The sequence below is a fragment of the Bipolaris oryzae genome, assembly GCF_000523455.1.
Source record: "Bipolaris oryzae ATCC 44560 unplaced genomic scaffold scaffold_43, whole genome shotgun sequence".
Taxonomy (NCBI): Eukaryota; Fungi; Ascomycota; class Dothideomycetes; order Pleosporales; family Pleosporaceae; genus Bipolaris; species Bipolaris oryzae.
In genome coordinates this window covers 22,315-48,878 of record NW_006911319.1, presented here as the reverse complement: position 1 = coordinate 48,878, position 26,564 = coordinate 22,315, and the positions used below count along the sequence as shown (strand labels likewise).

General features: G+C 50.2%; 10 protein-coding genes across 10 annotated transcripts; 7 read left to right on the top strand and 3 right to left on the bottom strand.

Moving 5' to 3' along the window:
• Window positions 1-246: 246 nt before the first annotated feature.
• On the top strand, window positions 247-1,929 carry COCMIDRAFT_92006 (uncharacterized protein; the record flags this gene model as incomplete). Its single annotated transcript, XM_007688534.1, has 1 exon — window positions 247-1,929. The coding sequence occupies one exon, from the start codon at window positions 247-249 to the stop codon at window positions 1,927-1,929; it is 1,683 nt and encodes a 560-aa protein (XP_007686724.1).
• A 644-nt stretch (window positions 1,930-2,573) lies between these two features.
• On the top strand, window positions 2,574-6,977 carry COCMIDRAFT_25231 (uncharacterized protein; the record flags this gene model as incomplete). Its single annotated transcript, XM_007688500.1, has 1 exon — window positions 2,574-6,977. One exon carries the CDS (start codon window positions 2,574-2,576, stop codon window positions 6,975-6,977), a length of 4,404 nt encoding a protein of 1,467 aa, XP_007686690.1.
• Window positions 6,978-7,320: 343 nt separating this feature from the next.
• COCMIDRAFT_4174 (uncharacterized protein) lies at window positions 7,321-8,067 on the bottom strand (the record flags this gene model as incomplete). The annotated part of the gene is made up of 4 exons (XM_007688491.1): window positions 7,321-7,583; window positions 7,668-7,815; window positions 7,952-7,982; window positions 8,051-8,067. 4 exons carry the CDS (start codon window positions 8,065-8,067, stop codon window positions 7,321-7,323), a joined length of 459 nt encoding a protein of 152 aa, XP_007686681.1.
• A 354-nt stretch (window positions 8,068-8,421) lies between these two features.
• Window positions 8,422-11,566, top strand: COCMIDRAFT_91942 (glycoside hydrolase family 31 protein; the record flags this gene model as incomplete). Its single annotated transcript, XM_007688533.1, has 3 exons — window positions 8,422-8,506; window positions 8,613-9,393; window positions 9,442-11,566. 3 exons carry the CDS (start codon window positions 8,422-8,424, stop codon window positions 11,564-11,566), a joined length of 2,991 nt encoding a protein of 996 aa, XP_007686723.1.
• Window positions 11,567-12,374: 808 nt separating this feature from the next.
• Window positions 12,375-14,435, bottom strand: COCMIDRAFT_4172 (uncharacterized protein; the record flags this gene model as incomplete). Its single annotated transcript, XM_007688490.1, has 3 exons — window positions 12,375-12,752; window positions 12,885-13,712; window positions 13,773-14,435. The coding sequence occupies 3 exons, from the start codon at window positions 14,433-14,435 to the stop codon at window positions 12,375-12,377; spliced, it is 1,869 nt and encodes a 622-aa protein (XP_007686680.1).
• Window positions 14,436-15,599: 1,164 nt separating this feature from the next.
• On the top strand, window positions 15,600-15,973 carry COCMIDRAFT_91922 (uncharacterized protein; the record flags this gene model as incomplete). The annotated part of the gene is made up of 3 exons (XM_007688532.1): window positions 15,600-15,788; window positions 15,843-15,890; window positions 15,950-15,973. 3 exons carry the CDS (start codon window positions 15,600-15,602, stop codon window positions 15,971-15,973), a joined length of 261 nt encoding a protein of 86 aa, XP_007686722.1.
• Window positions 15,974-16,925: 952 nt separating this feature from the next.
• On the top strand, window positions 16,926-20,986 carry COCMIDRAFT_35616 (uncharacterized protein; the record flags this gene model as incomplete). Its single annotated transcript, XM_007688514.1, has 4 exons — window positions 16,926-17,573; window positions 17,631-18,963; window positions 19,037-20,177; window positions 20,230-20,986. The coding sequence occupies 4 exons, from the start codon at window positions 16,926-16,928 to the stop codon at window positions 20,984-20,986; spliced, it is 3,879 nt and encodes a 1,292-aa protein (XP_007686704.1).
• Window positions 20,987-21,271: 285 nt separating this feature from the next.
• COCMIDRAFT_91938 (glycosyltransferase family 15 protein) lies at window positions 21,272-22,538 on the top strand (the record flags this gene model as incomplete). The annotated part of the gene is made up of 2 exons (XM_007688531.1): window positions 21,272-21,440; window positions 21,499-22,538. The coding sequence occupies 2 exons, from the start codon at window positions 21,272-21,274 to the stop codon at window positions 22,536-22,538; spliced, it is 1,209 nt and encodes a 402-aa protein (XP_007686721.1).
• Window positions 22,539-22,862: 324 nt separating this feature from the next.
• COCMIDRAFT_91985 (uncharacterized protein) lies at window positions 22,863-25,413 on the bottom strand (the record flags this gene model as incomplete). Its single annotated transcript, XM_007688530.1, has 2 exons — window positions 22,863-23,429; window positions 23,491-25,413. The coding sequence occupies 2 exons, from the start codon at window positions 25,411-25,413 to the stop codon at window positions 22,863-22,865; spliced, it is 2,490 nt and encodes an 829-aa protein (XP_007686720.1).
• Window positions 25,414-25,902: 489 nt separating this feature from the next.
• On the top strand, window positions 25,903-26,103 carry COCMIDRAFT_35613 (uncharacterized protein; the record flags this gene model as incomplete). Its single annotated transcript, XM_007688513.1, has 1 exon — window positions 25,903-26,103. The coding sequence occupies one exon, from the start codon at window positions 25,903-25,905 to the stop codon at window positions 26,101-26,103; it is 201 nt and encodes a 66-aa protein (XP_007686703.1).
• Window positions 26,104-26,564: the final 461 nt, after the last annotated feature.

Genomic DNA, 26,564 nt, shown 5'->3' with positions numbered 1-26,564 from the left:
ATGGTTCCGCTCTCGACCCCAATTGATTTATTATGGTATCGTATGGGCACTTGGAGAGTCAGACCGCCACGCTGACTAATGCTGGACCCGCATGAATTTATGTTCCCAAAACAAATCGACGGCTTGCTTCCGCTGAACCCCGGAAATGCCTGACGAATCGCATATAAAGGAGTTGTGATCCCCCATCGCATGTACAGGAAGTGTGAACTATTTGTATCGTTTCTTCATTGTTATTTGTACGTCAAGATGCCCGGACATCCTTCCAACCTCACAGTACTTCAACCTAAGCCCCTGCTTCAGGGTACACCAGAGTACGAGAAGAAGCGCGCCGCCCTTGTCGAGGCCTTTGCGAAAAAAGTACCTTCAGAACTGCGGCTATCACCAGATTTCTTCTCAAATCCGCCAAAGGATGTTTCTAATGTACCCGCCAAGTGCGGTATTTTGACTCCCACCGAGATCGATATCACAGAAAATTACGATGCGGTAGGCCTTGCGGAAGCTATTGCTGCCCGAAAGTTGACAGCAGTTCAAGTAGCTACAGCCTACTCTAAACGAGCCATCATTGCGCATCAATTAACATGCTGCTTGACGCAATGGTTCATGGAAGACGCGCTTAAGAGAGCTCAGGAACTTGACGACTATCTGGAGGAAAATGGAAGAACGGTCGGGCCTTTACATGGGGTACCAGTTAGCATTAAGGAACACATACCTCTTGCTGGGACTTACTCCTCCTGTGGATCACTGGAAAGCATACACTTCGATGAACAGGATTGTGTCATGGTATCCATATTGCGAGGCATGGGCGCGGTGTTTTACTGCAAGACAAATCAGCCGCAGGGAATTATGCACTTCGAGACTACATCGCATTACGGCCGCACTATAAATCCATTCAACACTGATCTCAGCGCTGGAGGCTCATCAGGTGGCGAGGCAGCCCTGATAGCTATGAAGGCATCAGTTCTTGGTGTGGGCACAGACATTGGCGGTAGCATCAGAGGACCTGCGGCGTTTTGCGGTATCTATGGATACAAGACTACGTCGTATGTACTTCCAACGAAGGATTATATTGCGTTACCCTTCGCCGCCGAACTCAACATTATAGGCAGCACTGGCGCGTTTAGTCGAAGCCTACGGGATATAGACCTCTTCATGAACACTGTCATTGGCCAGAAGCCGTGGCTTCAAGATCAAAAGCTAGTTCCATTGCCGTGGACGGGCTTGCAAACTCCAACCAAAAAGCCGTTACGAATAGGTATCATTGAGAACGACGGCTTCATCGAGCCCCAGCCTCCGGTCAAGCGCGCTATAGAATGGGCTAGATCACGACTCTCCGACCCAAAATACTCTGGTCTCTTTGAAATCAAAGACTTCAAGCCCCACAAAGCAGCAGAAGCATGGACAATGATCCGGCGCATGTACTGGCCTACAGGTGGCAAAAAGGAAGCAGAGGGCTACAAAAAATCCGGCGAGCCAATCCTCGAGTTAACAAAATGGGGCTGGGAAGACGCCAAACCATACGGTATGCTCGATGCCTCTCAAGTCACTGATCTTCGTGCCGAGCGCGACAGGCTCCGCTATGAGTTCGCCGATAGCTGGAATAAGCAAGAAGTCGATATTGTCATTGGACCTGCATGTGTAGGCCCGGCTTCTGTGCACGACACTGCGTTTTACTGGACATATACTAGTCTCTGGAACTTTGTGGATTATCCGGGTGTTGCTGTGCCGACGCCGATCAAGACTGAGGCGAAGGAGGGGTATGCGCCGGATTATAAGCCGTTGAGTGAAGCGTGCAAGCATGTCAAAGAGCTCTGGGAGAAGTCGAGTTTTGAGGGGGCGCCGATTGCGCTGCAGGTTAATGGGAGGAGGTATCATGATAGTGAGTTGTTTGGCGCGTTGGCAGTGTTGAAGGATGCGCTTGATCTTCCATGATACGGTGGGCGACTATAATTCCTATGTTGTCGAGTCCATGTGTTTTTGGAGATACGAATCGGTTGATTTGTCAACCGTTATGTGAGCCTTGGTCTTCGGTATAGGCTCAGGGAAATCAAGATTGGGCAGACGCTTTACAGACTTGAGTTGGCTTTACAGGGCAATAACTGGAACTGTTGTTATCCTCACTTAGTGATTCGAGCTCTGTATTCGCAGTTCTTGTGTAACACATCGGAACCATCTGTTGCTCACTTGAATACTAAAGCCGATAGTCACGTGATGTTCTTTGGCATATTCCACCGAGTACTCGGGAACATCGAGTCTGCTATCGCGAAAAAAAAACCGTTACGTCAAAATCAAGCAAAATTTAACTCCCATATCAACCTCTCTTGCAACCTGTTCATGGCTCCTGTTTTATTTTTGTTTTACACAAGCGGTGCTGGGTGGCCGAAAGCGGACAGTGCTGGATGAGGTCGCGTCTTCGGAACGACGCGCCGGTAGTAGCCGTTTGTTGCTCAGACATCAATCCACCGACAAGAGCACTCGGCGCATACTTTATTCTTTGGCCTGCTCGCTGTTACACCTGCGCCCCTATAACGTAATGTCTTCTTCATAACAACAACCTGCGCCTCTTCACATGCGCCATGGAGCAGACACCGATTGCGCAACTTAACCCAGAACTGCCCTCGGTGGAATCGCAGCATTTCCGGGCCACTGTCACGCTGATATGGCCGTACTCGTCGTCGGCACGCCAGCTGGCCCTGCTGCTCGCGGAGCCAGATCTCCGGCTTAGGCGAAAGAACGGTCAGGTCAGGGCTCGCTTCTCGGGCGCAAGTGCAAAGGCCATTGCGACAACAGGCGTAGGAATCGGCGATGAGGTCGTCTTGAGCCTGCGAGGCGCGCAATTCGTCACTGAGGGCGCCATCAGCACGCCCGGAAGGAGTATCGACTGGGAGCTAGAATATGTTCAAACAGTTGTCATTCGCATCTATCGAAACGGCGAAGAAACCGCCAACATCGAGCTCGTTGATGCGCCGCCTACTCCAGCCCCTGCATCACCACTCCGTCGACAATCTCGAGCTGCTCCAAGCACATCGCTACAATACTCGTCTCCTGCCTTTTTGAAGCGCACACGCCTGTCTGACGGGCCCTTCTTCGAGCCGCCTTACGATCCCCTAGCCGACGAAACAGGCGAAGGCCATGACAAAAAGCGACGGAGGAAATCGTATCGAGATTGGAAGGCATGGACATATAGTGCGAGGACACCCTCGCCAGAGAAAGAGGATGAGGCTATGGACGAGGAAATGGAGTGGCTTGAGGCATCACCCAGCCGCCCAGCACAGCTCCCTCAAACACCTACCTCGCCCTCAAAATCCGCCACCGCATCCAAATCCGCCAAGTTGTTGCGTGCTCAAGGTACTAAGCCAACAACAGCGCCGATTTCAGCAGAGGAGACCACACTTCAATCGGATGAGCACGATGCAGATAAGAGCGCAATTCGCGAGTCTAACTACAGTGTGCTCTATTCGGCTCCAGATGAACATCTGTCATCCGATGCCCAGTACGCTTTTGGTGGCGATACTGAAGTAGACACTGAAGTCAACACAGAGGAAGAATATCCTGCGCAAGGAGAGACCGAGGTTGGCAGTACAAGCACAAACGAGCTTGATGCTGATGAGGTACATCGTGTGGAGCGTGAAACTACAAGCAGGGATGAAAGTGTGGTTGCAGAAGCACGCGCAGAGAATGACACACATTACGACCGTGTGCAGGTTGTTGAACCACACCAAGCCACAACATCCACGCCCATCCCCGAAGCAGATGAACAAAATGCTGAGACATCACCAGCACCACTTGTCAATGCTCCACAAATTGCGATGCCCCCTCCTACCTTAACTACCATTCAAACTGACACTCAAAATACTGTACCTGCTGCTCTCTTGACCCCGATCGGTAGGGAGCCTGGAAGCCCAACTCTCCGACCCCTGGACTCTGCCAATCTTCCGATACCATCACCGTTTCCTGGTGAACGGGAAAACAGCGCTACCTCTTACTTTGATCAACTAATCGCCAATGAGCAAACTGTCGAACCAGAAGCCGAGGATGAAGACGAAGAGAAACCACCAAGCGAAGCAAGCTATATTGGCGAGACGTCTTTCTTTAGTTCAATTGGTTCCTCGAATGTACCCGCATTTCACCCGAATCATGAGTCAGCCTTCGCACCTTTGCGCTTCACTTTCGGTATGGATGGTGCTGGATCTTCGCGCCCTATAGAGCTCTCGTCGCCACCACCGGAAGCCCAGCCAGACGAGGAAGGCAAAGATGTGCCAGAGGCATCGGGTTCGACTACAATCGCTGATACTTCATTTGATACTTCTGATGCGGGTGCCCCCTCGGCATCTCAGAATGCAGGTGACGCCCAGACAGCCAGCGAGAATGCTCAAGAGGTACCTGCAACAGAGGCGCAGAACACTGTTGAAGAAGCTCAAGATTCCGATGTAACGATGCTTTCTTCAGGTGAGGATGAGAGTTCGAGTGCCGAGGGACCTGACCAGGACACCGCTCATCACACTGGCCAAGAGACTGAGGATAACGCAATTAGCCCAGCTGTACGTTCTGAAGGTGGAGTAGTTGAAGAACCAAAAGACAATCGGCAATCTTCGCTTAGTGGACACAGCTCACCTATCGAACATCATAGTCCAAAGACTTCTCCCCAGGATCGAGACCAACCTTCACCCGCAGCCCTCCAAAGTCACAGTGAGTTCGTAAACCAGGACCCCACAACCGAAGCCTACATTCTTTCTGAAGCCCCGGATGAGCCAGCCGCAACTCACATGCCATCCCAGGAACCGGAACCTAGTGAAGATGTCGACCAGATGGAGCAGTCCTTCTCCATAGACCACTCGTATGAAGCTTCTATAGAGGCTACCGACGATTACTTGCAGGACGCTTTTCCAATGGACCACATGTCACACGAGTTCCAGGATGAACAATACACTCAAACAGAGCAAGGTTCGGTTATGGAAGATCAGTGGATAGAAGACCATTTCGATTCACAAACTGACCGCTCCAAGGCTTCCATGGCATCTGAGGTTCCTGATCTGTCTACCAACGAGCTTTCTATGATTGAAACCGAACAGGGCCACGACATGAATGGAGTGGAGACTGTAGATACACCCCGTACTGTGCCGGCTAAGAATACAAGATCCAAGGTCAAAGCTCAAACTCCGTTGGTAAAGGATGAGGTGCCTGCCTCTATTCGTACCACGCGCTCGACACGGTCCCGGGGTTCTGTGACTTCCATCCCTCGCTCAGTCATCTCTCCTCCCCGGACACGCGCGCGTTCGGCGAAATCTCCATCACAGGTAGCCACACAGGTCTCACCAAACAGCATCAAAACTAGGTCAGAATTTTTGTCTCCAGAGAAGAATATTCCGGCTCACATCTCTAATACTGTCCGCGAGAGCCCGCGGAAATCTTTGCAGAGAAGCTTAAAACAAGAATTCGATACAGCTCGGTCTCGAAATGAGAAAGATGGCCCATCATCTCCCAAGTTCGAGTTGTCACAAGATCAGAATGCATCCGAGAATGAACATATGAACGATGTTCTTGTCAAAGACTGGGCTGAGCGGAACACTCACGCTGAGTATTCCGCGTCTCCTGCACGTACATTAGAAGACTTGACCGAGACACAGAAATCGGAGTTTGGTAGTCCCATGAAGCGCGATGCTCCTAACAGAGAAGACGATGTGGTTTCAGAATATCTCTCGGGCACTGACCTAGAGTCAAAAACAAAGCCCAAGGCCAAGCAGGGACGAAAGAAGCCTGCGCCAAAGGCAGTTGTCGAGACTCAAAGTAGTGAAGCTGCAACATCTGAATCCGGCAGTCCCAGCAGGCGGCTGCGATCGAAAGGGCCTGCCGAGCCGGTCACTCAGAGTCCTCGCAATGTGCGAAGAACAAGAAGGAATGTGTACAACGTTTCTGAGCGTCAAGAAAGTGAAGAGGTTAGCGAGGCAGATCCAAAACCTGAAGACAAGTCACAACGGGGTGAAAGTGAAGGCCCGTCACAAACATCTGCAGTCGAGGCCGAAGACTCAATGCGCAGCTCTACACTCAAATCACAAGCAGCTTTACAAAGGCAAAGGCTCATGACTCCGGACGGAACTCAGCAAACTACCAATGAAGCTCAGTCAAACTTTGTCGCTGCACCCACAGGACAGGACTCATTATTAACTCCCCAACCCACCCAGGCGACATCCGCCAAACTCCGTTCCTCCCAGCAAGATATCGACATGGACGCCACACCCGCATCACCCAGCGCCCAAAAGTCTCCCAATACCAAAACCACACCTGGCCGCACCAAAGCAACAACAAACGCCTCATCGACCTCCCTATCCCCAACTCTCACCTCAAAACCCGACTCCGCCGAAGCCACCCAAGAAACCCCCTCAATCGGCCTCTCAACCCCCCTCTCCTATTACACTCCCCTCAAAGATCTCCCTTACTTCCTCAACCGCTCCTCCCAATTTCACTCTTCTGCAAACCCAGACATCCTCGCCCTCGTCACCTCCGCCACGACCGCGTCTGAAAAAGCGAAAAAGGGGCCTAAGCACTGGAATACGACGTTGCATATCACAGATGCGAGTTCCTGGCCCGCGACAACAACAGTCCAGTGCTTCCGTGCGTACCACGAGGCGCTGCCCGAAGCGAGTGTGGGAGACGTGGTGTTGCTAAGGGCGTTTGCGGTGAAGTCGTTGAATAGGCATCCGGCGCTTGTGAGTGCAGATGAGAGTGCGTGGTGTGTGTGGCGGTGGGGGAAGTCGGATTGGGGTGCTGAGAAGGGGACGTTTGGGGAGTTGAAGACGAGGGAGGAGGTTAAGGGGCCTGAGGTTGAGCGTGGGGAGGGCGAGTGGCATGAGGTGGAGAGGCTGAGGGCTTGGTATGAGAATAAGGTTAAGCAGGAGTTGCAGGAAAAGGAAGAGAGTCAAGTTAAGACGAGGAGTAGGGATAAGGCAAAGGGAGCTGCTGGAGGCAGTGCAGATGCATAGGAGCTCGGTATATATGCACTATAGTATCTTAGCATCAGATGTAATATGTAAACATGTACATGCATAGTCAAATTGACATCACGGTCAAAGATAAAGTGTTTCGAGATCATTCATGTGTCTCATTGGTTTCTACTTGTATCCTTTTTATCATGCGGTCATATCTCATAGCCCCACGTCTCTCTCATGAAAAGCTTGGAGCATCCTTTCACTGGGAAGTCGCAAAACTACTAGGCCATCTCGCATCTTTGCGGCGTAGAGGCCACAAGACGCAAGCTAGCTCTTCGCTACGTCTTTGTAGTTACTAAGTTGCCCAATGCCCTTACAAGCTTAGTTGTCAAGGCATTTACTTCTCGTAGACCCAGTCGTGCTGAGCGCTCTTCCAGCTCTGGACCTCACCCTCCTTGAACCAGAGGGAGATCTCCTTCTTGCCGTTCTCGACAGAGTCGGAGCCGTGGCAGACGTTGCGGCCGACATCGAGGGCGTAGTCACCACGGATGGTGCCGGGAGCAGAGGCAAGGGGGTTGGTGGCACCAAGGATGGAGCGGCCGGTCTTGACGGCGTCACGGCCCTCCCAGACCATGGCGCAGATGGGGCCGGAGCTCATGTCTGGAACGTGTTAGTGCGTGGCTCGATTGTTGAGAGCGATAGTGACGCAATTGGTCGCTGGTTGGGCTAAAGAAAGCGACTTACAGGCAATCAGACCGGGGAAGAAGGGCTTCTCCTTGAGGTCCTCGTAGTGCTTCTCGAGGTGCTCCTTGGAGGGCTGGACCATCTTGATACCGGCGAGCTTGAAGCCGCGGTTCTCGAAGCGGGTGATGATGGGACCAATGAGGCCACGCTATTGAGCATGTTAGTTGTTTGTTTTGCTTTTTGGAAAGCTCTGCTGGCCACCGTCTGCTGCTACGATAGCAATTGAATTGCAAGCGGCAGAAGTGCAGGGGAGCAATTGTAAGGAGAGTTTAGCTGCTACATACCTGGACGCCATCAGGCTTGACAGCGATGAAGCTATGTCTTCTGTCAGCATGCTGTTCACCGCCCCTGAGCAGCTCTTGCTCTTAAGAGTGTAAACGTACGTCTGCTCGGTAGTCATGGTGGAGATGGTGTGGTGTTTGGTGTTCTGTCAATGATATTAGTCTTCAGACCTCGATCAATGGCTCAGTAGCAGGTGGGCTAGACATACTTGGATAGAGGTGGAGGTTAAGGGAAAGGAAGAGGCACCGAGATGGAGCTGGATTTTTTGAGAGGTGGGGGTAGGGGGGTTGCTGCGGCCTTCGTTGTCTAGTGGGGTAATATTGCATAAAGTTATGCCTGATTTGTGCAAATGTACTGGACCCTGAGCTTGGCATCGTCTCAAAGTCCACATGGCATCTTGAGTGTTGAGGATTGGCTTGAGTGAATGGCATTCCAGGCGGGCTTCTGAATTTGTCCTCAAGAGCTGCCTGTCATGATCAATTTACGGGAACGGCCTCCCCGGTGGACGGCTGTGTTTCTACTGCTAGTCGTTGTGTGTTGCTTGTTTGGGACAGCTGGTATGTAGCTCACCGCAGCTCTCTATGACTACCCAGCTGTGGCTGGCAGCGTCGTCTTCTGGGTATATGGATACAACCAAACGAAGGATATGCTGACAGGCTGTAGTCTCGGTCAAGCACGAAAACTTCAAAACATGCGATCAATCTGGCTTCTGCAAGCGAAATCGCCAGTTTGCCGATGACGTCGCTGCATCCAGCTCCTGGAGCTCCCCTTACGTGCTCGACCCTGCTTCGATAACCTTCAACAACGGCCAATTGGATGCTGTCGTCCTCAAGACGGTGAAAGAAGGCGAGGAGAAAGTCCGTCTGCCGCTTACTCTCACTTTCCTCGAGACTGGTGTCGCACGCGTTACTCTTGATGAGGAGAAGAGAGCCAAGGGTAACATCGAGCTCCGTCACGATAGCAAAGCAAGGAAAGAAAGATACAATGAAGCCTCAAAATGGGCTCTTGTTGGAGGACTGACTCCTTCGACCGGCGCTGCATTCAGTCCAGATGCTGAGCAAGGATACACCAAGGTCGTCTACGGCAAAGGCGGAAGACACCAAGCTGTCATTCGACATGCACCATTCGGCATCGAGTTCCAGAGGGAAGGAGAGACCCAGGTCAAGTTCAACGAGCGTGGTTACATGAACGTGGAGCACTGGAGGCCAAAGATCGAGAAGCCTGCCGAAGAGAAGAAGGAAGGCGAAGAAGCCAAAGAAGAAGAGAAGCAGGCTGAGCAACCCGGCGAAGACGAGAGCACCTGGTGGGAAGAGAGTTTCGGTGGCAACACCGACAGCAAGCCCAGGGGTCCTGAAGCTGTGGCACTCGACATCTCTTTCCCAGGTTACGCACATGTCTTTGGTATTCCTGAGCACGCAACAAGGTTGTCGCTCAAGACCACACGGTATGTAAAGACAACAAGCCCTTGCCGATCATGACTGACATGTAACAGGGGCGGCGACAATGCCTATACTGAGCCATACCGTCTGTACAACGCCGATGTCTTTGAGTACGAAATGGATAGCCCTATGACTCTCTATGGCGCCATTCCGTTCATGCAGGCCCACCGTAAGGGCTCAACCGTAGGTGTCTTCTGGCTGAACGCTGCGGAGACTTGGATCGATGTCACCAAGAAGAGGAATACTGTGAACCCTCTAGCCCTTGGTGTTGAGGGTCACACTGACACACAAACTCACTGGATGTCTGAGAGCGGTCTGTTGGACGTCTTCGTCTTCCTTGGCCCAACACCTCAAGACCTCACTCGCCAGTACGGTCAGCTTACCGGATACACTGCTATGCCCCAGTCTTTTGCCATTGCCTACCATCAGTGCCGATGGAACTATGTCACCGACGAAGATGTAAAGGATGTTGATCGACGATTTGACAAGTTCAACATCCCGTACGATGTCATCTGGCTTGATATTGAATACACACAGGAGAAGAAGTACTTCACTTGGGACCCTCTTACCTTCCCTAACCCAGACGGAATGTTACAACAGCTTGACAAGCGTGAAAGAAAGCTTGTTGCTATTATTGATCCGCACATTAAGAACACTAATGACTACCCGGTAATCGATGAACTCAAGAAGAAGGACCTAGCTGTCAAGAACAAGGAAGGCAACCATTACGATGGATGGTGCTGGCCTGGCTCTTCCATGTGGGTCGACTGCTTTAACCCGGCTGCTGTCGAGTGGTGGAAGACTTTGTTCAAGTATGACAAGTTCAAGGGGACCGCCCATAACACTTTCATTTGGAACGACATGAACGAGCCATCAGTGTTCAACGGCCCTGAGACCACTATGCCTAAGGACAACCTGCACCACGGTAACTGGGAGCACCGCGATGTGCACAACATCAACGGCATGACCTTCCACAATGCGACATACCAAGCCATCACCGAGCGTAAGAAGGGTGAGCTCCGTCGTCCATTCGTTCTGACTCGTGCCTTCTACTCTGGCAGTCAGCGCTCTGCAGCCATGTGGACTGGTGACAATCAGGCAGATTGGCCTCACCTTGAGGCATCTATTCCCATGGTTCTGAACCAGGGTATCTCCGGCTTCCCCTTCGGAGGTGCTGATGTTGGAGGTTTCTTCGGTAACCCCAGCAAAGAGTTGTTGACTCGATGGTACCAGGCGGGTATCTATTACCCATTCTTCCGTGGCCATGCTCATATTGACACTCGCCGTCGTGAGCCCTACATCGCTGGATCACCATACACTGAGATCATCACCCAAGCACTTCGCCTGCGATACCAGCTGCTCCCTGCTTGGTACACTGCCTTCCATGAAGCCCACGTAACAGGTGCTCCAATCATCCGTCCAAACTTCTGGCTTCATCCAGATGACGAGGCTGGCTTTGAGGTTGATGACCAGCTATACATCGGCTCCACCGGACTTCTCGCCAAGCCAGTCACAAAGGAGGGTGCCGACAGCGTCTCTGTCTACATCGCAGACGACCAGCCTTACTACGACTACTTCGACTACACCATCTACAGCGGCAAAGGCCACCACACCATCCCTGCTCCTCTCGAAAAGATCCCTCTCCTCATGCAAGGTGGCAACATCATCCCCCGCCGCGACCGTCCCCGCCGCTCATCCGGCCTCATGAAGTACGACCCCTTCACCCTCGTCGTCAACCTCGACAAAGACGGCAACGCCGTCGGCACTCTCTACCTCGATGACGGCGAGACTTTCGATTACGAAATGGGCGCCTTCATCCACCGCCGCTTCTCCTTCGACGGCGCACGCCAAATCCTTACCTCCTCCAATCTCGACACTAACCAGCGCACCGTCAAGTGCGAGAAGTACCTCAAGACTATGGAGAATGTCCGCGTTGAGAAGATTATCATCGTGGGCGCTCCTAAGGCTTGGAAGGACAAAGAAGAGGTTGTTGTTATGCAGGAAGGAGAGAAGGAGACTCGTCGCAAGAAATCTGTCCCTCTAGAATTTCATGCCGCAACAGGAAAGAAGGCGGCGTTTGCGGTTGTGAGGGATCCTCGCGTTTTTGTTACGAGGGGGTGGAAGGTGGATTTTGGGGATAAGGGTGTAGGACATGAGCATCATGGGCATGAGCATTAGATTTGATGAAAAATTGTGAGAGAAAGGGGAGATGGGAGGGGAGATGAAGTCGATTGAAGCATGGAGAAAGTGGGAGAGTATAGATGGATGGGTATGATCATGTTATGGAGTATATGAATAGATGTAAACAAAGTTGGTTTTTTTGGATTAGACACTAGTTATTCATCTGTCTTAACTGAAAAGTCTTTTTTTGAGATTATTTTTGCCTTGGGGATTCCATTGGTATGAAAAAGGAAACGCGGTCTGAAATTCCATGTCAGTACCGGGGTGGGGTATATAACAAATCATGCAAGCATCATAGTTTTACAAGTGGAGTGGAGGTGGTCAGTGTTGAGTGGGGTGTTTTCCGGTCGTTCTTCATAGAAGATGAAGATACGATTTCCTGACTTCGTTGTCCAGCGGCATCAGGAATGTGGTATTGCGTTTAGGGTAGCGGCGCATTATGTGACACAAAGCAGGGTTGATGTCCTGGTGTTGTGTTGGATTTGACTTGATGCGAGGAACCATGGCCAATGATGTTCGGAGAAGGGTAGCAGGAGGCTCACCAGGCTAGTCCCTCGTGTTGACTCGTTGATAACGGAAACGAAGGTGATTGCAGCGCGGCTTCGCGCTGGTATGTTGTCCGCAATGTAACGAAGCGGTTGGAGGAGTAGCTAAGTCCCTGAGGCGGCACGACATTCGGAGAGTGGTTGTCGACTCTCGCAGGGTCGGGTTTCCCTTCTCGATGTGGAATCTGAGGGATACAATCGAGTATGGTTGATTGTTAACCACAGCCACGCGTGTGCAGTTGAAACTCCCATGTGGTTGCTCATCCGCCTGAGGATATCTCGAGTGCATTCATTGCACTCGCCAGATGAGGCTTTGAGGACCACATGTAGTGACTCTCGGCAACAGGTGACGCCGGTACAAACGTGTCAATCCGCGTTAATCCTTTTTCTTGGTCACGAATAGACTCGATGTCACCTATTCTGCGCCAGATATCTCCGCAGCTCTTTCTTCGAACACCGCCCAACCGCATTCGACTTTGTGTATTCGAAGAGAGCGCGTCTTGGAATTTTGATGTGTCGTTGTCATCTTGCGTGGGTGTTTCTTGTTGCTGTACGACTAACATGTCTTGTTGGATCATGTCAAGAAGTTCTCTATATTCGCGCGTGCAGGTTTGGTATCCTTGTAGGGTTTCGATCACCTGAGTCTAATTAGCGGTGTGAAAAGAGAGGGCATTAATGGATGACATGTTTACTGCATCCATTCTGCGTGAATGGTGTGGTAGAGTAAATGGGAATCAAAGTGCAGGGGAGGGAGAATGAAGAGGTCTTACTTCTACAACAGCAGGTTTTACTTTGGCCTTTCTTTTCCCTTGTTCCAAATACAGGACAAAGAAAGTGTCAGTCTCCATGTTAGCTTGTTGCGGATCCTTGACCAAACGCCGTTTACCAAACCATTCTACTAATATGTTACCTCCACAATACCAGGTAACAAATTGAAGAAAGACACAGCCCAACGCCCAAACATCGCAGGCTGTAGTCAGGTTTCCGTTGAGATCCATCTCGGGTGAACGATACGTATCCGTGTTGGGAATTCGGCCAGTCTTATGGGTATCCCATGAATTCACCGTGCTGAAGCGTGCCACGCCGAAATCGGCAATTTTGAGAACGCCGTGACCCCCTGTTGAATTTTCAGAGGGATACCACAGGATGTTTTCTGGCTTGATATCTCCGTGGCGGCCAAACAGACTGCGGAGATGATGATCGTTACCCGCACTGTCGGTTCGAATGAGCCGTTTTTTCTTGTCGCTGTCCACCTGTTCGGTCAAATGGAAGGCATTGAACAACGTTGTTCCTGACGTCGTCGCATATCGGTGTATACTGTTGAGAGCATCTGCAAGACCACGACACTGCTCTATGATCCACTTGCCCACCATCTCGCCACCGGGTGCCTGTTCGTGTCGTTTCCAGAATTCAAGAAGATCAGCATCCGCCCATGGGAATATGAAATGAAACTTTTCGTCGTACTGGAAAGTGGTCAATAAAGTGATCAGATGTTCGTGACCGTGTCGCTTATTTGAAATTCTGTTGAGAACGGTAGCTTCTTGATTAAATGCTTCTCGATCAGGCGACTTCAATTTTTTGATAGCGAAGACGTTTCCCTGGTAAATTATTAACATCATCAGGTTATGATCTGGCCAGATTGGAGGAAGGCTACCTACACTAGCTATCCCCAGGTCATGATGGTCAGGGTGTATTTCAGTCTTGTAGACATCACCGAACCCACTTTCCCGTGTGACTTTGGAGTGGGAGATGAAAGGTAGAATTACTTCAGGCTCAAGAACGATAGGTCGATCGCGGCGCTCTTCATGATTACCAAATACAGGAGCGAGAACTTTCCACTGGCTGTGAAAGAAATCATCCGTGTAGTCTCGTCTTCTGAATACTATAGGGCGGGCGGAATGATTCGACCGACTTCTCAGTTCAGGTAAACAATGCGGTTTATTCGAGGTCTGGTGTATGCCTAGTGGTAGATCCTTATCACAGACACCATAGCTAACAAACATTCGAATCTTAGATGGTTTCTTGATGAGGTACAGGATGGTAAGGATTTTCTTATATGCCGAATAGTCTTCGGTAGTAACTGGGTCTTTGTGAATCCTCCGAAAGGTTGAATAATTAGACTTATCGAGCTCGATCCGTACTGCTTCAGATGTAACAATCTCTCTGACATGACTGTTCGGTACAAATCTATGCTGGAGGTGCGTTTTAACTGTAACTTCTGCGAGCCTCTTCGATAGCTGAGCTATTGGCGCATCCCGGGGTAAATGCGTCCGTGCCCATTTTTGTATGAACAGAACGGGACTGACGACGTTCTTTCGCATGTTGGGGGCTTTTGGACTTGAAGGTACAGTCGTTTCTTCCCCAAGAACTTCATTACGGTCACCATCCCTCGCCGCTACAGCGTGATTGGCATTGAAACAAGTTAGGTCTCTGCTTGACCGATGCATGTCGTCAGGTGAACCACCAGGTACTTGATTGGATTCGATATCAGGCGATTGCTCGCTTCTTAGATACAGCTGTTGCCTTTCATCTGTCGCAGACCGTCAGCTATCAAATGTACATATGGTCTCAGCTCAAATGTGCCTTGCTGTGGGACTCGGGTCTGCATGTGGTTTCTTTCAGAAGAGCAGCAATCGTCAGCCACTGGCTCAAAATCTCTAGTTAAGGCTAGATTTTGACATTCAGGCAGATGTAAATCGGATTGAGAAGAGCATGCCATTGGTGAGGCCCGTTGCATGACCACCAAGCTAGGCATATTATGTATGTTGGAACAGTTTGGTTGAAGCTGTAGAGATACCTTAGGCAAGAATAGACATGAGAAAGACGAATAAAGTCACCAGAAATTGTGGTGCGCACAGCGTTCAAGTCCGATCAGGCTCCCGTTGCTAAAGCCAAGCGTGGGGTCCAAGACTGACGGCCGTAACATCCCTGTAGGGGCGCAATACAGAGGCCAGGGCGAAGTTTCAGGCTTCGGCATTCTGCTCTTACACTATGCAACCCCGAACGCCCACTGAAAGACTGATTAGATCCAATCATCTCCACCACACCGGCAAGTATACCAAATGCGTACACCAGCGCGTGAATCTGATGACTCTTTGGCAGCCGTGGCGTACACTGAGTGGCGATGTTGATGGTTGCACCTATAAGCGCCCATTTCTTGTTCAGGCAGTATGCTACAGAAAGGTATCAGATATGACCGGTGACACCTCGTATCGCATCGCACGCATGTGTGCTGAAATCTGATGATGCGCGCGCATCACTGTTCTTGCCCGGCGCAGGCGTTCAGCTCGAGAGTTTTTGGTGTCTGAGGTACAGGCATGATTGGCTCTTCGAAATTGCCTGTGGCTGAGAGAAAGGCGACTCGAACGGTTGCTCAGCCCAGTGGCTTGATCCCGTGAGTCCACCTCGGAGTTGAAGACTAGAGGAACTTATTTCAGGTGGGATCCCGCGAGAAGGACCTGCGCAATATTCCCACGATAACCACAATGGGTGGCCTAGTTCAGATGTTTAAGAGGCCTTTTCCCAAACACCTAAAGAAACGACAAAAACTCCCACAATCAACTGCCGAGTTGCCTTGCCAAAATTATGAGCAAAAGGTCGGCGTTGTTGGCATCGACCCAGAAAAGCTAGTGAAGAAGTTGGAGCTGAAGTTTCCTTGCGGGTTCCATGTACATGTGAGCAGAAATCTACAACGCTGCGTGGTTGAAGTTCGCTAATTCATACTGCAGATGATGCATAACACCTATATTATCCAAGGCTGTGAGCCGCTGACGCAGGTAAGGCTATGTCTTTACATCCGCAGCCATAATCATGCTGATTAATTACTCTCATGAAGACGGATCTCGATGAGTGTCGGTGATGACGTAACCAGCACGGAGGTAGAGGTAAAGGGTCGGTTATGTATGCGTTCTATTGGCAGAGGACAAGGCTGTGAGCGCAATACGATGCAGCCACTTGACATTGGTTCAGGACGGAATAAACGAGTTGAAATTGTATATGCAGCTGACGGATGGTATGGTGTGGAGGACGGTTTGTGGCAGTCAGGGTGGCTATCAGGCAAGTGTTTCCTATAGGCAGGTGGTTGGGCTGTGGACCGTGCGTCACTGGTTCTCACAAAAGCAAACATCATCGGGCAACAGCGACTTTCACAAACAAAACACCACTTCGCAATTGTTCATAAGAGTTTTTTACTACATGTGAGAAAATGACTATAAAACGGTCACTTACATATGAAAATCTTCTCGTTTATGGCATTTACCTGTTCATCGCCGAACACACCACAGTTAATGTTCAGCCTTGCGACTACTGGCCCCCCACCCTCGCCACCTCCAGTTTCACACTTTGCCTCCTTTAGAGAGTTGTCCTTCGCGACTGCAGCTCAGCTGGTCGCCATAAGCGATGCTCCGGTGTAGATGCCGCGATAACATGCTCTCATCTCGGCTATGTACCTAGCAGCAGCACCTCTTCCGACTGATCCATCTCCGACTAGTCTGTCCATTGATTGGATCCTGGAGAGTTCAATTGGCGCATCCTCGTCCGTTGCAGGATTAATGCAGATTCAGCTTCAGCCTTGCATGTCTTTTGTAAGTTTGGTTGAACTTCAATTAGTCAACGACAGCTCCGCGACATTCAGGTTGCATCTGCCATCCTATAAAGCATGAAATGGAGTCAGCGATGTGGACTCTCATGATAAGCGACCATACTCATAGGTACTTCGCAAAAATTCATTGTATCAGGCATTACATTTGCACTCAGTTCTCGAGTCGTCCGTCTCTATTGCCCAAGCGAGATTCCTCTTCTTCTCACCACACATGGCCATGGCTACAGATTCTACAACCATGGCCACTGGTTCCACAACCATTACCGAAGATCCAGTGGTCACAGACGACACTGCCATAGTTGTATCTGACAATGAGTCCGACGAGTCATCGTCCGACGAGGAGACGGGCCCAAGACCACAGCTAAGACCCATGATCACGGACAGACTTGTGAAGAGCGCTTTCGAGAAAACTCCACTAAGATTCGTGCCAGAAGGCAATGTCCAAGATATCATCACAGAAGGCATGATTCAGATATCCTTAGGTATAGATACACCCGTCTCAAAGAGAGAAGGTGAGATGATCAAGTTCATCAAGTCACGTGCTAAGAAGGTGTTTGCCATTGTGGTATACATGAATGCAGGCGACTGTATGGACATAATGAAGTCATTGAAAAGGAAGGGCATCGATGACGATTCACTTCCTATCAAAGACCAGCGGGACTTGGGGAGGAAAGACTGGGCCCCAGACTTCTTCGAGAAACAGTGGCAGTTCAACGCTCCAGTCTTCTCGACCACCAGATTCAACCATGACCTGGAGGAATCTCACATTCTGCCCTTCATTACAAAGAAAGTAGACTCACAGAGAGGCTCTTTTGGTGTCGTGTCACAGTATGTAGTACACCGGAATCACCTGGACCCCGTAAGTAGCTTTGATCAAACAAATTCGGTGCTAGTGTGGCTGTTAACACTTGGATAGGCACTATCAGAAGACACTTCCTTTGCAGTGAAAGAGATACAGGCTAAAGATGATGCCGAAGAGGTAGCACAACACTGGGAACAAGAAGTGAGGGCACTTCGTACAATGAATCAACTCAACCAAGATCATATCGTCCATTTTGTCACAGCTTTTCGGCGCCGGAAAGACCAAGGAGATGAAGAGTACTACTTGATGTTTGAATGGGCAGACGGCGGGAACCTTTGCAGTCTTTGGAAAAGGATGCCTTCTCCCATTATGACAGCACACCTCGTCAAAGACGTCATCAAACAGATCTTGGGACTCGCGAAAGCACTTGAAGCTGCCCACAACTTGAACAAAACCGGTGCTTCATATCGACATGGTGACCTGAAACCGGAGAACATTCTTGTCTTCAATAATGGAGGATTAGTAGGAACGTTCAAGATTGGTGATTGGGGCGAGGCACGACTGCACGACCAAGCCACAGTGATGCGTCCTAGCAAAACAGCAGCCAAGTATGGTACTCGGCGGTACGAAGCCCCAGAAGTAGAGACGGGTATCAAGTCTCAACGTCTAGGTCACACGACCAAAAAGCGGTCACGTCTATACGACATATGGGCCATGGGTTGCATCACCTTGGAGCTCATCATTTGGCTGTTGTATGGGGAACAAGGAGTGAATAATTTCCACCTCGAACTAGGAAACGACAGTTTCTACGAGATTCGTGTGGTCAATGGAAAGAGAATTGCTTCGGTACACAGCGTTGTGACACGCTGGATGGACGTGATTGCAGAAGACGGTAGATGCGAAGTCGGCACTACAGCAATCGGAGATCTTTTGGAACTTGTGAGGACTGGTCTGCTCGTTGTCAGGCTTCGGGCGAGACTAGGTACGATGATTTCAGAAGCCCCCGTGAAACCTCGTCAAGACTCCGCGACTAGTATTCCGAGTATGCAGGGCTCTGGTATTATGACGTCTGAAAATTTGACGGTGGAAGAAAACGTAGTGGAGTTCGATGAGAACCCGGCACCGGGCCTACCTTCATTCAGCCTGACCCCAGCCCCAGCAGAGACTGTCTCTGCCGAGACTCCCTTGCAGCCTGAACCTGAGCCTGCAGGCGAAAGTCGATTCCTTGCGGATGAGTTCCGGAAACGATTGGAACACATCGATGCAGAGGATGAAGACGAAACTTACTGGTGTGTCGACGGATCACTTCACTCAATCCCTGAAAGTCTCTCCGCATCTCAATTGATTGCATCAAGTTATGGCACCACGGATGGAGATCTTGCTACGTATACAGCAACTTCGAACTCAGCGAGTCACGGCCTTTCCGCTCCTTACCAAAAGAGAGTAAGTATTCCCAAGATCTAGTGACTTGTTCCGAAATGACTAACGTTGTTCTATTTAGGTCAACTATGCCTCTCCAGAGCTTGATGAAAATGATTGGAAGTATTCATCTGGCAACAGCGTCGCCTTGGACTTACTTCCAGCGCTCGTAACGATGGACGCACATGACCAAATTCATCATGAAGTAGCAGCGGTACTCTGCACAAATTGTGCAATATTTCAAGAACAGGTTCTGAGTCCTGGTTTCTCGATATCATACGACAACCAAGCCCTGAGGACAAGCGCACTCGCCCAAAAATGCGATCTGTGTCCCCTGCTTTTGAATACTGCTATCAGGCACGGTGAAGCGGCATCTCAAGTTATCAAGTTTGACCGCACTGGTCCATTTTTGACAATTAAGAGCAGTGGATATCCTGTTCTCTCCGTCGTTCGCGATCCTCGACAGCAGTTACCACCAAGTACTGACGTCCAGGTAGGATTCGTTGCCCTTCCAGATGCTGGCAGTGCTGTCCATCTACAGGTCGTCAAAAATTGGCTTGACTACTGCGATCAGAATCACCAGTGCGCGCCTCATCTACAGCCCAGAACCAATGTGAAGTCGCGATTGCCGACCAGATTGCTCGATGTGGGTGTAGATGGCGACAGCATGATCCGCCTTTGGGTGACTGGAGCTGAAGATACTGGAGAATGGGTGGCTCTGTCGCATAGATGGGGGTCCAGGCATTTCTCAACCACTATCGAAACCCTTCAAGCTCACCTTGATGGTATGGATTTGAGCTCTCTGCCAAACACATTCAAGGACGCTGTGGCAGTCACGCGTGCGTTGGGACGACGGTACCTCTGGATCGATTCGCTATGTGTGATACAAGGGCCGGGTGGCGACTTTGCAAAAGAGGCTAAACGGATGGAGGAAGTCTATAGTGGCGCGTACTGCGTGATTGCAGCGAGCTGCGCTGAGGACCACTATTCAGGATTCCTGAGGCAACGCAATCCCAGAGATTATGTTGGCTTGCGTCGTGAGGGTAAAGATCAAGCCCCTTTCTACATTTGCCAGAACATCGATGATTTCAAAAGACATGTTCTCGATGGCCAGCTGCACGCTCGTGGGTGGGTACTGCAAGAACATGCTCTTGCTCGAAGGACGCTGTTCTTTACTGAACATCAGACATACTTTGAATGCGGCGAAGGGGTTCGATGTGAAACCTCGACAACGCTTAGCAAGTAAGTACACGATGCAGGGTTCATGTTTGCCTCAGTTAACTTGTGAGAATAGTAAACTCGCGGCCTTTTTGGGAGATCCAGATTTCCCACACATACTTTCCAGTGCAACTCAAGGAGAAAGGATTCTTCGCTTTCAGGAGCTCTATCGCAAGTATTCACGTCTAGGACTCTCAAAAGCGTACGATAGACCCACAGCAATAGATGGCCTACAACAACGTCTTCTCCGTACAATGTATGTCAGGGGTGGGTTTGGAGTCTTCGATCAGGGAGTGACGCGTGGTCTGCTCCGGCGCAGTCTCTTGTGGCGACGCGGTGTCGACACCAGGAGTCTGACGCGAATTCACTTCCCCGCCGAAAGCGTTCTACCGACTGTGCCTTCATGGTCATGGATGGCATACACCGGGGGAATAGACTACTTGCAGCCAGATTTTGGAAACTACGAGTGGGAAGACTTACAATCTCCGTGGTCTACGAATGCTCCCAACAATATCTCCAGCACGGATGTCAGCATCGTCAACATGGCGCTGGTTGCTTCAGCACGGGAATACGACTCTGGCGCTGCACTATCGAGCGAGGGTGAGTTGATCCTCGATGCTCCGAATCCATCTTCGAGGCCGAAAACGCTCTGTGTGGTGTTGGGGAAGGCAAAAGGTAGTCCGTCGCCTGAGACACAAAGGCATTATGTTTTGATTGTCGCAGTGGCAGGACACAAGGGCCGCGCTGGAGAGACGATATACGAGCGCGTGGGGGCAGGATATCTGCCTGGCAAGTGTATTTCACCAACAGTGGTTGATGTCAGGATCCACTGAGTTGAAGTTTCGGTGAGATGTATCATGCTATCTTACTTTTCTTACGTATATCTCTACTTTACAATGCAATCATTTTATATATTCTTTGAACCATCGGGACATGGCTAGCCGCCTCAGCTCCGTCCAATTGCACGTGGCATGACCCACATTTTCCACTTTCCCTATCGTATACTAGCGCCCCTACCTTCCGCGTCACTTGCGTGGAGCACAACATGTAACGTCCCGGCGACTTTTCAGGACGGGACTCTTGTCCCAACCCCACAGCCAACGCCCTCGCTCTTCAAAATGGCGCTTCCCAAGGGCGTACGCTACTTGGCTGGCGCCACCATCTGTGTGTTTCTGTATCTGTTCGTTCAGATTCTCAGGACGCCCGGTTCCGAGACGCCAATACAGATTCCGAACAAGCTTCCGACCAACCAACTTGGGGATTGGGATCACGATCCTCAATTAGACCGTAAGGATATCTCCTGCTTTCTGCACTGTGGGGCATGAGTTCTAATTGTTACTCGCAGCGTCTGGCGAACCCCCCGAGCCACTGCGACGAGTCGACGGCGATAACTATGCCCCCAACAACCCGAAAAGCGCACGCATCAACGCCACGATTCTTAGTCTGGTCCGCAATGAAGAACTCGAGGATATGCTTCAGAGTATGCACGATCTAGAGCGCACGTGGAATCACAAGTTCAACTACCCGTGGACCTTCTTCAACGATAAGCCCTTTACTGAAGAATTCAAAAAGGCTACGCGCGCAGCCACCAACGCCGAAGTGCGGTACGAGCTAGTTCCCGCTGAGCACTGGGATGTGCCATCGTGGATAAACATGGACCTATACCAAGAGTCTGTATCGCTGTTGGAATCACTTCAGGTACAATACATGAGTAAAAAGTCTTACCACCAAATGTGTCGGTGGAACAGCGGCATGTTCAGCGAACACCCTGCATTGAAAGATGTGCAGTACTACTGGCGAGTCGAACCGAACGTCCACTTCTTCTGCGACGTCGACTACGATGTCTTCGCATGGATGCAAGACCACAACAAAACCTACGGCTTCAACATCAACATCTACGACAGCCCAGACAGCGTTGCAACCCTCTGGCCCGAGACCAAGAAATTCATCCAAGACAACCCGGACTACGTCCACCCAAACAACGCACGCGAATGGCTCGAGGACAGCAAGCGCCGCCCCGATAACAACAAGAAAGCCCACGGCTACTCAACCTGCCACTTCTGGTCCAACTTCGAAATCGGCGACTTGAGTTTCTGGCGCAGCAAAAAATACCGTGATTACTTTGACCATCTCGATCGCGCTGGCGGCTTCTTCTACGAGCGATGGGGTGACGCACCCGTGCACAGCGTGGCGCTGGGTCTTTTTGAAGACAAGAATAAGATTCACTGGTTCCGCGATATCGGATACCAGCACATTCCGTTCTTCAATTGTCCGAACAATCCAAAGTGCAAGGGTTGCGTCACAGGCCGCTTTACCGATGGTGAGAAGTGGTTGAATCGTGAGGATTGTAGGCCGTTGTGGTTCAAGTATGTCGGCATGGAGTGAGAGAGCGTGGATTCCAGTAGTCGATTGTGTAGTTTTTGCTCAGGTACAGCAAAAAGAGATCAGTCGGCTTGATCTTGGGGTTCTTATGTACAGATACGATGCATGCGCACTGCAGCGTGTACATGCGTCACGACGAACATTCCGTCTATGGTTCGGGAAAAGGGAGTTTTACGGGCATCTTGCACTTGGGGGCTTCTTTTTTTTTCTATCCCCTTTGACACCTGCCTTCAGATAGGTGTTCACTCGATAGCACATATACCACTAGACCATAAACAATACATCCAAAAAAACATACATATCAAAATCTTCTATCCTTTTCCTCTGCTATACTAAACTCCGGTCCTTCTTCCCGTCCCACTCCAACCGATCCGCCAACTGCTCCCACATGGGCTCCGCCCCCGCCCTCCCCACACTCTTCAGTCCCGCACTGATAAACGGAAGCAACCGCTTAAATTCCGCCTCCACTCTCTCCAACTCCTTTCCTTCTTTCCTTGCAAGCAGCACACCCAAATCCAACATATCGAGTATCGCTGTGAAAATTGGTTGTACGTCTTTCGACAGCAGGGTCCTTTGACGTAATTTTGCCATATACTCGACATGAATTCGTGCCATCTCGTCGATATCGCGTGCTTTTTGCATGGACGAGAGCATCGTGCGGGTAGTGAGGTGGATAGCGGTTTCGGTGATGTAGGAGCGGAGGGTGTCGGTGAACCAGGTAAGGGTGTGGAGGAGTTTGTAGAGGAGGGGAGGTAGGTTGGGCTTTCGAGCGGCGCGGAGGCGGGTGCGTTGGAGGAGGTATTTTACTCGGTAGATTTGGAGGAGGAGGGTGCAAAGGGAGTGGTAGGTTGGGAAGGAGGCGCGTTGGGTTATGTTTTGGAGGGACCAGGGTATCTTTGGGAAGGGAGAACGCGAGTTAGAAGGGAAAGACTAGGGGTTGGGGAATTCCACTTACTGCGTAGTCTACGGATATGATGGCTAGGTCTTTGACGGATTTGCCGTGGTTTTGGTTTACTTTGGTGGAGCGGACGACGATTTTGTCGGCTTCAGAGGGGGAGAGGATAGTGCTGTATATACCTCGCGTTACCTCTGTGAGTACATATCGATCGTTCCATCCTCGTCTGCCGGCGTCCATACGTTCGAAGATTGCAGTTGCAAAGTCTTCGAAGACAGATCCATTTCGACCCAGGTACAGTGTCTCAAAGACTCCGAGAACGTGCATGAGGCCGTCAGTCTCGAAAATATGTTGACGGAGTACAGTGGAAGCGATTGAGTATTTGCTACGAATCCATGACTCAAAGGCCATGCGGAATAGTTCTGGGAAGGGTGAGAGTGGTGCGTTGTCTGAGGTACCGCATACCATCTCATGGTCTAGACTGGGCTCGTGAACCTCAGAGTGAAGACCTGTATCATAGATTCCTAGCTCTTTCAGGAACACAATACTCTTTCCAGTGTTGAAGACCTTGCCTACCGCCGGTTGCAAAAACGAAGGAAACTGTAGCTTGTTCTGGCCATCACGGCGCAGTTCGTAGTGGTCATGCCATAACGAGGAGGTTTCGCTTTTGGCATCATTCTCCATGACAAAAAATGCCTCCTGGTCGGATCCCAGCTCTCCTGTCTCCATCCACCGCCGTATTGGCTTTAGATATGTCTGTAGGCACTCGAAGAAGGCCTCCGATAAGTACTTAAAGATTTCGTCCTCGAGCGCCATCTGCGCCAAAGTAGCCGCTTCGAATAAGGCCTCCAAATGACGGAAAGGATTGATCGGCGCCAAAGGTTTATCCTTCAGAGTTGCTTGGTCCCGAGCAACCTGAGTTACGATTGGTGCTAAGCGGAGAATGGGCGTGGACAGTTTGCGGATGTCTCTATGTAATTGGAGCAAACTGACAGGGATTGGGTTCTCGGGGAGTAGATATTGTTGCTGCATTTCTGCTAAACAATGGTCGAATTGGAGTAGTCGTTTCTGTACAGAAGCGTCAAAAGTCTGGACGAGAGGCGATGATGGGCGTTTGCTAGCTCGCTGTTGCAATGTCCATTGTCGCATTCCCTGCAATCGCGAGCCAATTTCTGCAAGCTGGGATAGCAGATGGTCGACAGAGGTTGATCGAGTATGATCGAGGACATAGTTAGAATTATGGCGGAAACAGCGCTTTTGTTTGTCTATTTCATATAGACTTGTCTTTAATCCACCAATCATGAATAGTGTCTCCTTTACTGCCTGTAACTCCGTGATGCTTACGTCGGAACTATCTTTGCTCGCAGGGTGACTCCAAAATTGGGTTTCTTCTAGCTTTGTCACAATCTCTTTATCGGTTGGTGTAACGCAAGACTCCGGGTCGTAGGTATCATCTTCATCAAAACTCGTCGGTGGTGAGCTTGGACGCCTTTTAGGCTTCTTCAGTGGCTTCTCCTCATCAGAAGAGTCGCCGGCATAGTCAATGTCTTTCCAGATATCTTCATCGCTATATGGGTCATCTTCCAGAATCTCTGCCCACGTCAACGGTGGAGGTGGACTTGGTGGCCTTAGCAAGTCCAGTGCCTCGATTTGCGTATTTTCAAGAGGCCGATCGGCTAGTTGAAGCAATAATGCTAAGATTTCAGGTTTGTATTTGTTTGTATATCCTTCGAGCTTTTGCAGCCGCACCTGCAGCGCATCAGCGAGGTCATCTCGATTTTTGACTCGAAACTTCTCGTCAAGCCCTGCAAAGCTAGCTGTAACATCGAATTGATTTGTACGCGCATACTGATGACCTCGAAGGTTGCGTGTTGCGATCTCTTTAGCGTGTTTGTAGGCTTGCTTGTTCTTTGCTGAATCAGAGGTCAAAAGTGACCGGATCAGGTCGTCTGTGATACTAGAGACCCTTGCATTTTGCGCCATGGTTTGGTGTTGTCCATGTCAAGAAATCATGTGAGGGCTGCGATTAGTGTTTGTAGAGACGATACGCGTCCGGGCAACCTGCAACTGAACAGGCAGGCCCTAGCCCCACTTGGACCTCTACGCTATTCCCAATACACGTTAAAGCTCTCTTTGTAACTTACGTAAGCGGAACCTTCGGCAAGAGCTGCCGTTTCTGAAGCACAATGTCCAACACAACGTAAACGTCCGTAATCCGGTAGACAGGCGAGACTTTGACTCTCAGTCGTCATATCACAGTGTATTTCTACCAGTATCTCTATTAATAAATTTGAAGTACCCTATCATTCCAACAATATATATCACGCAATTAGCTACTCCGCGTAAAAAAAAGAAGACACGCGAACAAAACAAAGACTCCAAACTGGAATCAGAGGCGCAATAGCTCGCCAGGACCTCCGAAGTTCAGTTGGATGATATTTATCTCAAGCTCCACACAGAATCAAAAGCACGATGCGTCACCCCGCAGCACCCACCATAATCGCCGTCCTGCTTGGTTTCCTTTTCTTCATGGTCGTCTGGAGCCGAGTGCGTGCCGATGACCATCACGAGGGAAATCCTCATCCAGACGATATTCCACGGAAAAAGGAGAAAGAGGAGGTCAATCTTGTCGGCGATGAAGTCAGTACAGAAGAAGTTGATCAAAGAATCTGAACGTGTTTCTCTACCCTCTTGAGCGCTAGTGTGCCTCAGCTTGGGTTCTGGATCCGACCATCTACAACAAACAATACGGCCATTCCTCTTTTCTCGCCTTTATTGAGAGACGTGTGGTGGTCCTTCAACCTGTATACTGAGGACGCTACCGTTACGGCGCTTTAGAACTTATCAACAGCTGGTCTTTCGGAAATCAGCTCGATACAGTTGGATCCAGAAGAACACTGTCAAATGACCATCGTTCACAAGGACGCCTGAACTACGATAGGACTGACCAACTCGGCCAATTAACTCAGCGCATATGTATCATATAAGTCCTGTTGGAACTACTGTTGAAAATATAAAACACGGTTTTGTATAGGAAAGCCAAAGAGTGTAGATTTTAGAACGACCAGTCACTGCTAATTTTCACTTCAAGAATACAGACTTGTCGAATTTATTCCTATGTTAAGTTATGAGAA